The following is a 16,367-nucleotide window of genomic DNA, read 5'->3' as shown; positions in this document are numbered from 1 at the left end:
ACATCACAGGGACTCAGGTGAGTTAATCTTAACATAAACAATGTTGCTAATGGAGCTATAATATTTTGATGTTTTCATTTTACTTCAATTTTCATATTAAATACAGACTGGCTGGTTTTGTTATGGTGCCCAATGCCATCCTACATCCCCATATACAGTTCCAGCTCCAGTTGATGTTTTGCAACTTGGAGTTAACAGTGGACAAACATATAAAGATATAGTTTGATTGGCTCCTCTCCTCTCACCACTTGAAGCTTTATCTGGATGCACAAGGACTTCTTCTTGATAGCAGCCACTCCTGTGGTGAAGGTCTTTCTCATGCTAGTGGCCCGTCGCAAGGACAGCTGGGAAACACCTTCAAGGCCTGCAATGGAACCGGACAAAACAGTGGCTCCACCCGCTCGGTTCATGACCAGTGAGCTTATGATCTTCCTGCAAGAGATACAGTACCTCAGTATGACATTTTGTAATAATCCACTAAAGTAATATCTTATGTCCATGTCACGTGTGGTGCTTACTTCTGGGAGTCCTGCAGGAGGCTTGTAGCATTGTTAGAGGCAGGATTATGCTTGGCGTAGTTCAGCCACCCGCAGACATTGTACTCCACCCAGTCGGTCCCATGACTGTGCCCCAGCAGGAAATGTTTATCCTTTTCACTCTTCAAGAGGAAAGTGTGACCTGATGTAAATGTAGACGGCACTGTGAGATCCCCAGGTTCATTGTATATACACAGAGATATGACGAAAATATACAGTCTGCATGAAGGGTGTCTGATAATAACAGACAGTCTGTTCCTAACCTAGTTTTTCATGGATCCCATTAACCTGTCCATGCAGTTTTTGTGTTATATGTTTAGATTCATGGTACTGTATTCTCATAAACAATGCAATCGTCTACCTCATATGACTTGGAAACCTATCAAAAAGATATGGGTGATAAACTAGAGAGAAAAGCTCAAATATGGCCTTTATAAAGAGTTTGAATGAGAAACTTTCCGCTGTTGTTTTAGAAGGCTAAAATGACAGTTTGCCCCCTGTCTTTCCTGAATTCTGTTGGGGGAATTTTTATAAGCTGTAACCTTGGCAAGTGTTGTCAAGGTTGCCAACGATATACTTAGAAGGATTGGTATAACTCATCTATAGTATGACACTGGTCAATCTGGCTTATAATGCGTTGTGTACAACCTATTACATTGATATGAGGAGCACATTCTCCATGATACAATACAGCATACTGTGAGCCAAAAGTCTCAGTAGAGTACTGATACAACTCTCAAAAACTCTTATTAACATATCATAAAATGTCTTTTTCCAAAATTAAACCTATAACAAGAGTTGGTAAATACTGCAAAAGTATCGAGAGTGTAGACTGAAGAAGGATTCTGCTCTACCAAATGATCAAAAATTGCACATTTCATGCCACAACAACTGAGATGACAGTTGTCAACATCATCAATATTAATATAACGTGCATTATATTTGGATTAAATAATCATATTAGCTCTTTAATTTGGAGGATTAGATTTCTGTCAATTTCTTTAAACACCATTAGGAGAAAGCGTGCCATTCTTTGTATTAGCTTTAAGTGTGAGTTCATGTGCGCCTGTGTGTGTGTGTGTGTGTGTGCGTGCGTGCGTGCGTGCGTGCGTGTGTGTGTGTGTGTGTGTGTTTGTCCTCTTTTTGCCTTTACTCTCGCCCTCAGCAGGTCCATAGTAGCTAAAGAGACGTCCCAACAGTGTTTCCTCGGATCCCCCAGGCTGCAGTGCCTCCTCCTCCATCAGCCACAACAGGCCCCGTGCCTCATCTGTTCGAACTGTCCGTACCTGTCAAATATCAAACGTATACACACATAGACACACACGCACAGAGGTCATAGGTCCTTAGTTCAATCCTAATGTGGACAGGAAATGCTGTTTTACCTTCAGTCCTTATGGAACAATAGTACACGAGTAAAAATGACTATCTCACCGAAAGGAACCAAAGACTTACTTTCCAGTTTACCAATTTGACAATCTTTACTACAAGGTCTGCCTCTAAAGCAATTAGTAACATTCCCCAATACATAACAAACTCCAAGTCCAACGCAGAGGACACCAAGTAACAAACCACCTTGCTCCAAGGACATATAGCTTGATCTGGCGATTAAATGAGAACACACTTATGAATCAGAGGATATTTCAAGATATTGCTACTTAAGAAAGATTCTGAGAAGGATCCTTCAAATGCTTGGTGCTGCCTTCTATAGTCAATGTTTCATTAAAAATTAGCCGCTCTCCTGAATGTCAATAAAACTAGTTTGCTGAATGTTTCCCCAATATGAGCCAGTTGTGACTGGCCTAAATTAAAGTTTCAAAAGCATTTGTGGCCCCTGTGCCCTTCAGCACTTGCTGTTGTAATAGAATCATCAATTTAGTGTTTCCTTTTAATCTAAATGGAAATAAAAAGAAGTTTTGTGAATATGAGGAGTAGCAGAGTAGAATGGATTAAAAAGTAATGCAATTACTATTTTAATTAATGTGAACCAAGAAAAGAAAATAAAACCCTCTCCGGCAATGATGATCACGGAATAAGTGCACGGGAAAGGTTTCTGTTGCCTTCTTTTATTATAACAACCACGTGAATGTGACTTTATTGGACAGTCCAGTACAGATATTAGCACCCATACCATACAATATGTTTAACCTTTTACCAGACACAAGCCCAAAAATAATTTACCCCCAATAAAAAAGGTTACTGTTCTTCAGCCCTTTTCATCACAGTCACAAGTTTGGTTTCCTCTGAAATGTAACTCTTTAGATTATACAACCAAAAAGTCAGAATGAGTATAAGGGGCTCAAACATGGTAGAAATGCTAGCTGTTGTTTTTTTCCTCAGCTACTTTTTTTGTTATAGAAAAAGGGAATATAAGGCCTGTAGTATCACCTTTTGTGTGGGAAAACACTGTGAAGCCATAGCCACAAGTCTGAAGGACTTCTGTTTCAACACTTTTGCAGTAATATGCAGATCCTAAAATGCTTTGCACTGATATATTCAGGAGACTTAGAGTTTTCAAACAATGTATAATTTGTAAAGGTTGTGTGAAGGCTGAGTCCCGTACAGACCAAAACACACCTAAAGTAGCACTACCAAGGCCAAAGCATCCCACAGGTGGGACAGTGTATTTTAAAAAGGTTAATTTATGTTTAAAGAATTAAACAGCACACTTACATACATACATACCAGAGTTCAAAGGATTGATTGGTACACTTTTTGGCTAAAGGCATTTAGAATAAGCCACTATTGTTGTTTGGATTACGCAAAGCTCCAGAGAAAACAATCTCTACACTAAGGTAGCCAGCTTGGTTAAAAATGGCTAATGCCTGAATCCACCCTGGGAACCCCAGCTTAGGAGCCAAACCCACAAAACCAAAAACTGTTTTAGCAGCTATCTGGAAGTTACACTGGAGACATCCTTATCAGCAGTGCACACTACACTGGCTGAAAATACAACACAGAGTATCAGTTTGGAGGAGACATATGACAACTGTGAGGCTTGCAATGAATTGAGCATTAAGGCTGTTTGTGATAACGGAAATCTGGGCTATGACAGGAAAAAAATATCTGGGAGTGCAAAAAAAAATCTTTGATAAAAATGTCTTTTCATTCTAAGCAGCTGATCTTTAGAGCTGACTTCAGAAATTACTTTAAAGAATCAGTGTTTTTTTTTTTTCCTTTGGTTTTTAGTGTGATGTACTACAGTTCACTGCTTCTGATGACATTCCCATTAGAGTGGGGACCCTTTTACAAGTAAAGCACTCAAACCAAACACACTGGAAATTATACCAAAGTGATCTATGACTCTGTAAACTCTGCCTTTTCTGTTTCCATGGTGCAGATCACAGGCTGCAAATGCCAAATATTGATTTTCTTTCTCTAAGTCAGTTCTTTAACCTTTCTTTTTCTGCTGTTACCCTCTCTTTCCAGCCTCTGCCAAACAACACCAATCAATATTTAAAAACCCCAAAAAAAAAAAAAAACATCTAATGCTTAAAAATAATAGTCATCGCTGAATACAAAAAGGTTGTCCAGAGATTACCATGTGATAATAGATCATGAAAGTCATGCAAGTCCCTTAGGTGTTCTGAGAAGCATTCAGAGGCAAATTATTAGAATAATTACAGTCATATATGAAAATATCAAGAAAAAATACGTGACTATGAAAGTGTGAATCATTGTAAACAGAAATTAACAGATTCAATATAGCATTGACTCACCAGCGCTTGGCTTGAGGCTTGGTCTACCACTGCCACAGAGAGAGATGTGCTGGGCTCTGTGTCATCTAAAGCAAGCTCTATGTTCTCCTGGAGGAAGACAGACAGGCAAATTGACAGGCTTGGGTTTTTTTTGTTTTCTTTAGGTTTTTTTTGTTTGTTTTTTTTACGGCAGATGTAAATAGTGTTTTGTTTTGGGGTCTTTTTATGAAAATAAATAATACATTTCTTTAAATTATTTTTTCTGGAAACACATTAAAAAATGAATTCCGTGTCTGACATAGAGTTCAGCATGCTAGGCAGCTTGGAGCCCTGGGTTAAAATCTTTCTATGGCCATAGACAAATATGTTTACTCAAGAAGGGGCTAATCGTTGTTGACTGATCCAACACAACTCTGATCCCATGCTGCCATTAGCCCTCGGAGACATGACTGCATGTGACCCCGGTGCCGATGAATGGTTAATTTCAACAAGGAGTGCCAGGTTGAGCTGTGTCTAATCGATTAATCGATTAGTAGATCAACAAAAAATCAATAGTCTACTATTCCGATTATAGATCAATCCATCTTTCAGCCAAAATGCCAAATATTTGCTGTTTCCTGCTTCTCAAGTTTAAGTCTTTATTTAATGTCCATGCAAGTGTCCATGCAAACAATGATTATTTCCAAGGATTTTTATGGATATTGAAAAAAAAAACAATTGCATAGTAAATGTAAGAAAACCAAAAGCATCAACAAATCTATTATAATAACAACACTGTTTGACATTTACTAAGTCTGTTTATCCTATAGGTAAATCGAAAAGCTAAAAGATTTCATTACTGTTGCAGATGATAACATTTCTGGAATAAAGTGGAAATAAATATACTAAATTACCTTCACCAGAGCAAAACAGGCAAACGGCAGCTCACAGTGACAAAGTGCAGGCTGCACTAGAAATGTGGGAAAATGTTGGCTGTGCTAATAGTGTGGCCATGACAGATGCCAGTGTTCATGCTAACTGCGTATGAGGAATAGCCTAAATCATTTTTGTTCTCTGCTGTGGAGAGTTAATGTACGGGGGAAATCCAAAAACTATCCATACAGCTGCAGCAAGCAACAGCATTTAATTCGAAAACATAAAGCATATGTCTGTTGTGTGTATCACAGTTTAACCTGCCTGCCACTGCCATTGTTGATACTGAGTGCTGCTGATACTGTGTTTCAAACGAGTTTGACCTAGTTTTCAATGACAGTTTCACATCTTCTCATATTTTCCAGATGCACAGAAAAGACAGAATTACACTACACAGATTTATGCAATACTTCATTTCACTAAAAATCCCTTTCTCCCGAGCAAAGGATGTGGGTGGGAGATCCTAGGATCCTTCTTCACAGGGCTAAAAGTAATATGATCAGGATTTCTGCTTAACTTTAGTGTACTATCAACACAGTTTTGAATAAGAAGAATGCTTCTAAGATTAGAGTCAGGAGAGCAGTAATGGACAAATATATTTATGTCAAAAAATATCTAATATTTATCTCTTAAATTCTCAGGGATGACTGTGACCAGTTATTGTGGTCCAGCACTGCTCGACAGTGAGGAGGACAGAGGAAGACGAGTTCCTTCATCATGAAGCAACACCACTGCCGTGCATGTGGGCGTGTCTCCCAACGGCACTTGTGAGCGACTTTACCTTGATCTCGGCAGAGGAGGTGAAGACTGGCATCATTAATGAGAAGGTCTAACATGTGAACTACTTTGGCTTGTCACAGCTCGTGACTGGTAGGAGGGATAGTGTATCTGGTGTGTCAACACGTACACCATTGGAACTGATACCATATATCAGTGAGAAAGTAGCAGACACAGGGAGACAGACAAAGAGGTAGTAGGACAAAAGAGACAGTGAGAATGAAGCCATGTACGCAATCCTTCACATATCCTAACCTCTTTGTATCTCTCCAACTCCTGAACAAAGGTACGCTGGTAGAAGAGGGTTTGCAGACGCTCTTGAGTGTAGTTGTGGCAGAGGTCCTCAAAGGTTGCGCCGCACTCGCGCTTAGCCAGCCTGGGGTTTTGAAAGCCTGGTGTGTCCACAATGAGCAGAGAGCACAGTGAGTGCTGGCTGGATTTCAAGGCCCTGGAGCACATAAGACAAAACACACACACACAAGTACACACAAACATTACCATTGTTGGTATTTGAGACAACGTTCTATTGATTACATTCACTGCATATAACCCTTGCTTTAACCTTAGCTCTCTCCACCACATCCCTTACTTTAACCTTCACTAAACATAACCCTAATTCCTTCCTAAAACCTAAACCTAAACCTAAGGTCCTACATTTAAAATAGCCCTATACTCCTAAACTACCCATTAGACCCATTACAAACCAACACGGCCTGGGCAATGCTAACCCCAGACAATTATGGTAGTGTCAATTTTATTATATTTTATATAATTTTATTCCAGATTAAGAAAGATACCAAATACGAATGTGCAATTAAATGATGCTCAAGGCATCTACACATTTCCATTATATACTGGTGCAGCCAAAACCATGACATCTTCAATTTGATGCAGCTTAAGTAAACTACTGGATCAGAAATACTAACCGGTTTATTAAAGAAATGAGGATAGTGAAGAGTTCAGAGTAAAGCCCAGATGCTATGGCCTCTAAACACTCCATGGCCGTAGCCTTGGATCCTGGTATGAAAAGCAGCCAGACACAGAACAAGTCAGAAAAAGCCTGCTCACAAAAATCAACAAATAACATGAGAACCAGAGAAATTAGAAGAAGACATTCTATTTCTTGAGCTGTGAAACCTGAAAAAAAAACAATGGTCACTAAATTTGCTTCTAAAAGGATGTACAACATTTGAGCACATTATGCCCAAAGGCGTAAAGTATTCAAACTGGGTCTGAAATTGACTCTGTAAAGCAATGTCATTTAGGGACTCAGGTGTTTTCGAATTGGTCAGATCAAACAGCGCATACTCATGTCTGTGCCTTGCGGCAGTGGCCACCTGTTAAGCTCTACTAATTCATTCCACTATCACACAAAATAGTGAGTTTATGGTGCTTGGGGAATATTTTCATGTGTGCACACACATTTATGACTATATGTTCATGGGTGAGGGGAGATACAGAGAGGGTGAAACAGAGGTCAACTCTGTCCATGCCTGCTGTGACAGAATTTTAACTCTATCCTCCTGCCCTTCAAAGTATGTTGCAGTCCTGATTGAAGTCAGAGGACCTGCACAGGTGAAAAATCAATGTGAGGCAATTATGATTTCAAGGACATTGAATGAAGAGTGAGTCCAAAATTGCTTGTCCTTACATAGTGTGTGTACTTATCTGTCAATGGCCATTGTGAAGCTGTGGTATTCATTACTTAGATAAGCTTTACTTTCTCCAGAGCATGCAATTCCCTCAGGTGATGAGCAGAGGCAAATTTGTGTGCATGTGTGTGTTGTAACAGAATGAAAGCGACAAAGGGAGAGAGGGTGGGTACGGGTGGTTGGGACTGTGAGGAAGGAAGAAGAAAGAGTCTGGTCGTAACTGTGGTCTGTGGAGTACCTGCATCTGCTGTGCCATTTTCCTCAGAAACCTGGCGGATGGTGCCAGCTCTGGGCAGGGTGCCCTTGGCTTGGTGCTTGAAGATGGAGGAGGAGAGCTCCTCCAGGGTGCAGCCCAGCAGGTAGGCTGCCTTCTGGGCCCACTCATGACGTGCAAATTGTTTCCTGCCAGCTGAGACACGTGCATGAAAATGTCCATTAGCCCTTCTGCCAACTACCCCAGGCACATGGCTAGCCTGGTAGCTTTGGGGCAATCTTACCCCTGACAGGGTAGTATTATGTCTCTGGTCAACCTGACATTAACACAGCTGGTGAGAGCATGCACTAAAAGCATGCTGGAAATAATGGTGGCTTGAATACATACATACAGTACACTGAAAAAAAGACATAGCCACTAACTTGTACAAGGAAAAGCTTCTATTGTTTAATACTGAAAAAATGTCTATGAAGTTGAAGTAATAATTGCCCCATTTATCATATTGAGAATCAAAGTAAAACATTAGGGGGACACAATTAATTTATTTACATAAAGACCCCTGTTGGGAAAGACAAGTTTCTCTTTAATCTATTGGCTGAGTGATGGAAACACGCAGATATGGGTGCAAACTTCTGTTTTAATCCACCATGAAGTGGTATCTTCTAAGACTTAGGAAAGAACCTGGGGGATTTAGCACAGAGAGTAGTGGGCTGTATCTCTGTCATCAGCGCCACTGAAGCCCGGCATACTTTTCATGAGGATAAGCAGGATGGTTGTAAAGACAAGTAAAGACAATTAAATATTTGCTTTGATAGATATTCGCAACCACAGTTATTTCAATTCTGGTATAACATAAAAAAAGAGGAAGTTGGGCCTGTCGATATGACTGAATATAACTGAATCAAACATTACGGCGTGTAGACAAAAAAACTACATATGTGCAATATCCGCACTTAAAAAGCATTCAGACTCAGTGTGGAAAGCCTTTCTCCTATCTACACTTATCAGACATAAGTGTTGACAGTACATTATACAGAGAAAAGCAAGTTCATTTCAGGTGGTAAATTTAATTCTTTCTGGTGGTTTAGAAATCGTTGCTGCCCTCTTGTGTTACACTCTGAAGATGCACTGGCAATGAATCTACTATACTGTATAATTATTAGATTGTATGTGGTTGCTAAAACATAAACTAGGTCCTGGTGGCAGAGGGTGTAGAGTATTTTCATGAATTAATATTCTTTCTGACTGGGAAACAAAATCTAACTGAGATCAATGTGTCAACTCTTGATCATAACTTTTAACGCATCATGCATCGTTTCTTCATGAGAACCATTTTGTGTTTAATGGGAGGACACGAATCCATAAGTCACCAGGTAATTTGCAAATCAGAAAAAAGTTGTTTAGTGTCTGTATTCCCAACAGCAGATGCTACGCATGACAATATTCATTGCTGGAAATCTTAAAACTGCTCCTGGATGGTGTTATACTGCCATCAAAAAGATTGGCAGCCAGCTGGAGGGGATCACTGAAAAATCATTTGGCAAGCAACTCTGCATAAGCGAATGGCAAAACTACAGCGTAGACAGAGTGAAAAGTGAAGAAACATATCAAAACCACAAAAGACAGAGATCATGTCACTGCTACTGTACAGTCCTTGAGAGTTTTATGTTGTGTGTTGTTTTAATACGCGGTATTTGTTAAAAGCTTCCAAAACCGAGAAAGTCAAACATCAAGTCGACAGATTTGCATTGCAATATAACTCAGATAAAAAAATATTTCTTGTAAGATATCTTGTAACAAAGTATCCTTAGTTTGACTTTGCTAAATTTGCAAATCAGTTATGCACTAAGGAGAGTTAAAATTAATAACATACAGAGAGTACAAAACTTCAAAAGCACTTGGAAGAAGTCTATTAAATGTAAAAAGACTTTTAAATCTCTGTTTGGAAAGGCATTTATTTGAAAAACATAAATAATTCCATCCTTGAAAAGCCTAAGGGCCCATCATATTTAGGAATAAAATATGAGTAATACTAACTCACCAATTATAAAAATCTTTTTGACAGCTTCAGCCTTTTTAAATCGCAGATACAGTATCCAATTTTAAAATCAAAGACGTGCTGTGAGAGGCAGACCTATTAGAGCTAAAAAAAACAATCAAATTCTCATTAGGTTTCATCATACACGTAGCATCAAAGACAGGAACAAATCCTCGTGTTTAATGGGACTCTTGTTCCCTTTAGTCTTCTGATTCATTCTTATGACAAGATAACGCTCGTTCAGACCTTGAGGCCAGAAGGAGACTGATGGTTTTTTTCTGTCTTTGAGCAGCAACAGTGTTTCCTAACAATGGCTCGGCTAGTTTGCCAGTGGCTTCAGGTACTGTGACACAAACAGTGCTTTGTTTATTTCATATGATCATTCTGTAATACTTTCTAACAGAAAAAGTAAGATATATCACTTCACCTGCTGTATGTGAGCATTGAGAGCAGCCCAAATTATGAAGACCAGGTCCTGTAAAATAAATCTGTGGCAGGGAGTCCCCTGCCTAAATTTTTATTCAACCTGTGCACTGACTCTTTTAAATGCATAATTCAGTCATCTGAATTGCAGCTGTCTTGCATCACACAGAGGATGGTATCTACAGTGACACAATGCAGGCTTCACATTTGTGCTATTACATAAAGTGTTGTTAAATCATTTCAACCAACAATGGTCATTTCTGCCCAATTCAGCATTTTCATCCTGTACTGTAGTGTGAGTGTAGTATTGGTCTCAGTAGTGTACAAATCAAGGATGATCCTCTGCATCTTTTTGCGACTGGTATGTGTTAGCCACCCCAGTAAGTGATGCAGATATCAAAGAGTAAACCATGTGGGGGGTTCAGCAATCTTACCCTTAGTAGCTCCTGCAGCTCCAAGATGGTAAATGGCCCCAAGGACAAGCCACAGCGCCCTTTGCTCATCACCACTGATCCCAAGAACCTTCATGGCTGCTTGCAGCTTGGAAAACTGCTGGGAGGCCCGCTGTTTATCCTCAGTCTGACAGATAGCACATATATTCAAATTAAATTCCTTTCTGAGTAATACAAAAGTGTGTTTTGGAGGGGTTGACTGACCTGTCAAATTATAAGTTAAAACAGGATTAGCAAAACTAACTGTACTGTATCTGCAGAGGCTCAAGAACTTACAAAATACAATTTCTGAGATATTTGCATATCTATCGTGAAAATGTAATTTAAGTATTTGCCTGTTACAAGCCACAGTAAATCGTGCAAAGGCTGGTTGATGATGTTTCAATGTCATGGCCTCTGGCAGATGGTGATAAAAGCCAGAGATTTCTTAATGCTCCTTTCAGTGACGATTGAGGTGCTTTGTTCAGCCTTGAAGTCCATAATGACAGTCTTCTGTGTGACAGCCTCCACTTAGTTACAAATTGTTGGTGGGTTTATCACAAGGCTTGTGAATTTAAAAAGATAATAAATATCAATTATTTGAGTGTTAGCTTTGGTTGGCTAGTGCATAACAGTTGCACAGGGTCTTTTTAGCCATGTACGGTCTGCTACTAGACAGACAGACAATTCATTTAAAAGTAATGTCAAACTTTTAGCTCTATAGCCAGTAAAAGTAATATATTTTGTTGTTGAAAAACAGGCCAATCTCCCATTAACAACGAGCATTTACCTTGGTCTGAGGCATGATTCCAAATGCACTGTTTTCAGCAAAGTGGTTGAGGTGCAGCTCAGTTCTGATGAAATGAGAACAACAACGAGACATCCTCATCTCTCATGTCTGTTTTTGCCTACATCATTAGAAGTCACGAAGAATTTGGCCACATTCTACAAAAGCATTGGTATATCATTGCAACATGTCAGCATCTAAATCCACAATGTGGTGTTTTGTGCATTAAGTTGACATAACAGTGTTAATCCTCACCTAAGAGCGCTGTCTACTCCCGCCATCAGATAGTAAAAGACATTAAAAGTGGACTCTCCCTCTGGTCTTCTTGTCACCCTCATCTTCTCCAGAAGCATGGTCTGCAAGGTCACAGCAAAACAGGATATTTGCATGATAGAAAATAACATTAATTATGGGCATTGCAAGTACATACAAGTAAACATAGTAAAAAAGCTTCTGGAGTTATCTATACTAGGTTATGACACATTGTCTGAGATCATAGCAGGTGTGCATGAATAGGAGATCTAGCAACGGAGTGCCAATGACTTAAAAAAATAAATATATGCGATCATTTGTACCTGGATACAGGCTGAGGTCACCATGCCCGTCTGGTCAAAGTCCAAGGAAACAATATGGGAGAAGCGACTAGCATTCCCATTCATACAGGTAGAGGCATTTCCAAATGCCTCCAAAATGGTGTAGACTGCCTGCCATTTCTCTGCTGTGGACAACAAAGAGAAACACTGTCATTTGTAGCAACTAACAACAACATGCACTCAATTTTAATTATTGTTATTTCGAGTTTGGATCCTTTCCAACCTACTGGAGAAGGTTTTGTTGGTGCTCCCAGCAATGGTAACCAGATATTGGATGATGTGTTGACAGTTGGTAGTCTTGCCACTACCACTCTTGCCCAGCAAGACAATGGACTGATCCTGGCGAGTTGTCAGGAGGTTTCTATAGGCAGCCTGGGCCAAGCTATAAATGTGAGGGGCCGTATCCTCCCTTCTGCAGCCTTTGAACATTTGCATCACCTGGAGAAAAGACAACAAGACAGTGAAGGAGAGGAAAAAAGAGGACAAAATCATGGAGAAGCGGTTATACACTCCAATTACTATCTTTGTAAGTTTATTTCCTTCTGATTACACTCTCATATTCTGCTGTCCTGTAAGAGATGTGTCATTATATGCACAGGCTGCAGCCTACCTTCTCAGTGTACATTGAGGGGGCACTAATGGGGTTAATGACCACCATGTTTGGCCCAGCGTGGGTGTGCCCCAGGTTGCCGCTGTACCGCTGCCGCAGGGAGTGCATCACGCTCGACTCATTCAAATACTGCAGAGAGGCCAGGTCCTCCACTCGGTCAAACATCGGAGGGTTTGCCTAGAGTTCAAAGTCAGAGGCTACTCACAAACTCAACCAGAGCCATCTGTAATTGATGAGGTTCAGAGTAGAGTTGATGATTAAATACCTTCTCTACATCATCTTCATCCACTTCCAATAAAGATCCATCACTCTCCAGGCGGATTTTCACCTTCCCCTCTGGCAGACTGCCTGCCTCTGTCTTCAGGAGAGTTGCTGCATCAAAGCATGGAGTTCATTTATCACGACATATGATCTCACCCTGAGTGCAAAAGCTTCATCTTATCTTACATGTCTGACAATGGGTGGTAGTTGTATCTCTTTTAATAATGTCTAAGCTTTATTAAAACTAAACAAGCGCTCAAAGTTGAAATCGTGGTTAGTCTAACTACACACAGCCTGAGGTAAAATGGAGCCGTCTATTCAGGTGCCCTCATTTAGCATCAAAATTTCAAAAGTATTTTCTGTGCTTGAAGCACCCACTTCTATAGTTTACACATAAAATGTCTTCCAGAAATTGAGACTTGAGAATTAGCTTTAAAATACTTATAAACATAAGGTACAAAAGCAAGGAAAAGCAAGTTTTGACTAACCCATGGAAAATCCATCCTTGTGGACAAGCCATACTTTTTCCGTGTTATACCAGGCTCTCTCTGCTGATATCTGCTCCTCAGTCTTTCCCTGTTAGAACAGGTTAAAAATCAGTATGAGATAAAACTGTGTAATTTAATGTAACTGTTTAATTAATCATTAAATCTGAAAACTACATCGTGGATTTCCACAAAGATTCTACAAATTAGATTTTCAGAACATGCAGTTCACATGAGACATATAAGGGGAACTGAACATGAACGAGTATGCTTTTTTGTGAGCTGCTTCGTCTTCATATTTCTCCTCCAGCATTTATGTCCAAGAACCGGAGTTCCCATGCCTCCTCTTTTAATGCACCTTTCAGAGCTCACCGAGTGTTTACTGAACTCATTGAGGGTGTGCATAATGTCTTCACTAAAAAGGTGTCACAGATGGAGGGTGAGAGGGGGCTGTTTCCTCACAACCAAGTACTTCACATATACAAAAATACAAGCACAACACATACACGAAAACGCACACGTTTTGGGGGGTTGCACAGAAATATCATGACAACTTTTAAACACAGCAAACAAAGTTCGGACAACTGCACCAAACCTGCATTTTTTTTCTTTTCTCCCTCTGTTCGAGATGTGGGGACAGCAAGGAGGTGGGATTTCCTCCCTTACTACTGGACCATCCTCCTATACCCCTATACTCCTATTCACTAGTTCATCACACATGAAAACCACAAAACACACATCACTCTGAGACACGAGAGGAATGCACCAGAACTACAATCAGTTGTAGGCAATTGCCAGACCTTAGCTGCAGCTGAGTGTGCTGCCTGAAGGATGGCCACAGGGTCTTCAACAAGTTTGGGCTGGAGAAGGGAAGAAGCAGAAGTCAGCTGAGACGATAGCAATTGAGTGACTGGAGTTAAACATTGCATTCAATTGCAATTTCCAAATGCACAATCGGAACAGTGCAAATTATGGCGTGGTGGAAAAATTGAATAGCAAGTCACGAATTATTACGAGTGAAAAACATGATACAAAACACTGCAGCAAGACCAGCAGCAGTCAAACAATGCAATAGTAAGTCAAGCATCAGTACCAGAATAAGTGAGCCATTCAAATAATTCACCATAAAAGAATTATAATACTAATGCATTAATGAGCATGGATTACAAGGTGCATTAAAGTAAAGTGTGTTGGTCTGTGGGCACAAAGTTCTTGTTCTGCCATATTAACAGTCACAGTTAACGAGATCAGCACACAGTAAGGTATAAATGTCGAGCACCATGCAGCCAAGCGTAGAACAATGTAAAAGTCAATGCTAATGAATTTAGCTATAGAGATGGCATTGTACTGCATTAACACAAAGATATAATGTACATAATATACAAACACGCAGCGTCGCTGCAAGCAAAGTCAGAGATTCCTGGAGTCATTAGACAACAATCTTTTTAAGTGCAAGGTATTTGAGAAATTGTTTACGATTGCATACGACTACAGTATAACCTCAGTATCTACATGTGGGTGTAGAGTGCGAGAGCAGCAAGACCACTAAACAGCTGCAATTTGTGTCAATTGTAGATCGAATCATTTTGCAAAGGACCTCTAAAACCTGGTCGAGAACTTCCTGACTTAACTTTGGTAACTGCTGGTTTAGGTCGTATTTACTACATGCCAGGCCCTCGCATGAACCCAGAATGAACCGCAGAGAGCAGCGTGGCCACAAAGGCAAGCAGGCAGGCACAGACAAAGTGGGGCAGGGAGAGGTCAGTAGAGGAGAACAAGCTTGGATTCCAGCTCTCTACAAGCGAGGGAGTGCGGCAAACCCACGGTTGAACAGGCTGTACCTGAGAGGATTTCTGCCCTCTGGCACGCTAGCCATGCAAACAGCAACGGGGACAGCAGCACGTCAGGAACCAATGACCCACAGAGAAGCAAACGTAGAGACATAGGACATAATTTGACACAACAGGAGATAAGGGCAAGGAATAAGAAGAAGTGCCTTCCAGTGCTTTAGATAATGAGAGAACAAGTAACCAAACGTGGACATATAATCCAACACTGCCAACATAATCACAAAATGCCAATGGGCAGAGTACATTGTCGTACAGTAGGTGCTCCTCTCGACCTGATAAAAAAGCAATTAACAGTACAGAATGAATGAGGGGAAGGCAACAAGCAAGAGAGACACTGAAGATATAGCTGTCACTAAAGCTGTGTACATCTGTTATCAGAGGTGTACAAGTCAGCTGCAAGAGTAAAAGGACTCACATTGTTGTCTTCTCTGAAATAATAACGTTACCAATAAATCACAGAGCGTACAATTTAATCCTTATATACATATATTTATGGGTCCAAAACAGACTTTCCACAATAGTTTCCTCCTCAGTATTTTCTAAACATAAACATTCAGGCAACACAAATTATGTTTAAAGCCTTTAGTTTCTCCTGAACTAACTCTGAAGCAATTGTCGTAATTTGTGAGTCATACCAATTATCTCTGTGTTCTCAAAGTTTCAGATCTCACACAAAGGGGCCTACAACCCAGGGGACCCCTATAATTGTAAATTTAATGGCAGTGGGAAAGCTTGGGACTGCCCGACGAGGACTTGGGCGATCTTTGGACACATTTCCTATATCTGCAGATGCATGCACTTGAGTCAGGCTGGTCACAAGGTTGGTAAAGCATGGCAGGTGCAAACCAAGCAAACGGAGGGAGTTTGTTACATCGTTGCCATCGGCGGTGAAGATCCTCCTCACACGATTGTAATCTTCCTCAGACGGAATCAGCTCTGGGACCTACAGTTGGATCGCACAACCAGCAATTGCAAATGGGTAGCCAGGAGGTAAAATCAATTATCCTTAGGTAATTTCAATGATTGTCCCCCTCAGACAAACTGAAAACTGAATGGTTACGTAGAAGCAATCCATGAAAAAAATGTCTAGTGCTTTTAAATGT

The 16,367-nt window shown here is 40.3% G+C and overlaps 1 protein-coding gene across 6 annotated transcripts in view; it reads right to left on the bottom strand.

Moving 5' to 3' along the window:
- Positions 1-16,367, bottom strand: part of LOC120802421 (unconventional myosin-XVIIIa-like) — a 65,645-nt gene that overhangs the window by 37,631 nt on the left and 11,647 nt on the right. For 3 of the 6 annotated variants that reach the window (XM_040150219.1, XM_040150214.1, XM_040150215.1), the window contains exons 6-23: positions 16,136-16,207; positions 15,256-15,282; positions 14,215-14,274; positions 13,418-13,505; positions 12,934-13,040; positions 12,669-12,845; positions 12,286-12,496; positions 12,041-12,183; positions 11,721-11,821; positions 11,469-11,532; positions 10,682-10,826; positions 7,811-7,981; positions 6,847-6,937; positions 6,176-6,368; positions 4,253-4,339; positions 1,684-1,822; positions 519-678; positions 246-432 (exon numbers count right to left, since the gene is read on the bottom strand). In XM_040150219.1, coding sequence (XP_040006153.1) covers positions 246-432; positions 519-678; positions 1,684-1,822; positions 4,253-4,339; positions 6,176-6,368; positions 6,847-6,937; positions 7,811-7,981; positions 10,682-10,826; positions 11,469-11,532; positions 11,721-11,821; positions 12,041-12,183; positions 12,286-12,496; positions 12,669-12,845; positions 12,934-13,040; positions 13,418-13,505; positions 14,215-14,274; positions 15,256-15,282; positions 16,136-16,207 — 2,223 coding nt within the window. The remainder of the gene's footprint in view (positions 1-245; positions 433-518; positions 679-1,683; positions 1,823-4,252; positions 4,340-6,175; positions 6,369-6,846; positions 6,938-7,810; positions 7,982-10,681; positions 10,827-11,468; positions 11,533-11,720; positions 11,822-12,040; positions 12,184-12,285; positions 12,497-12,668; positions 12,846-12,933; positions 13,041-13,417; positions 13,506-14,214; positions 14,275-15,255; positions 15,283-16,135; positions 16,208-16,367) is intronic. The other 3 variants (XM_040150216.1, XM_040150218.1, XM_040150217.1) reach the window with 2 other exon arrangements.

The sequence above is a fragment of the Xiphias gladius genome, chromosome 17 (genome assembly GCF_016859285.1).
Source record: "Xiphias gladius isolate SHS-SW01 ecotype Sanya breed wild chromosome 17, ASM1685928v1, whole genome shotgun sequence".
NCBI lineage: Eukaryota > Metazoa > Chordata > Actinopteri > Istiophoriformes > Xiphiidae > Xiphias > Xiphias gladius.
This window is presented reverse-complemented; position numbering and strand designations above follow the sequence as displayed.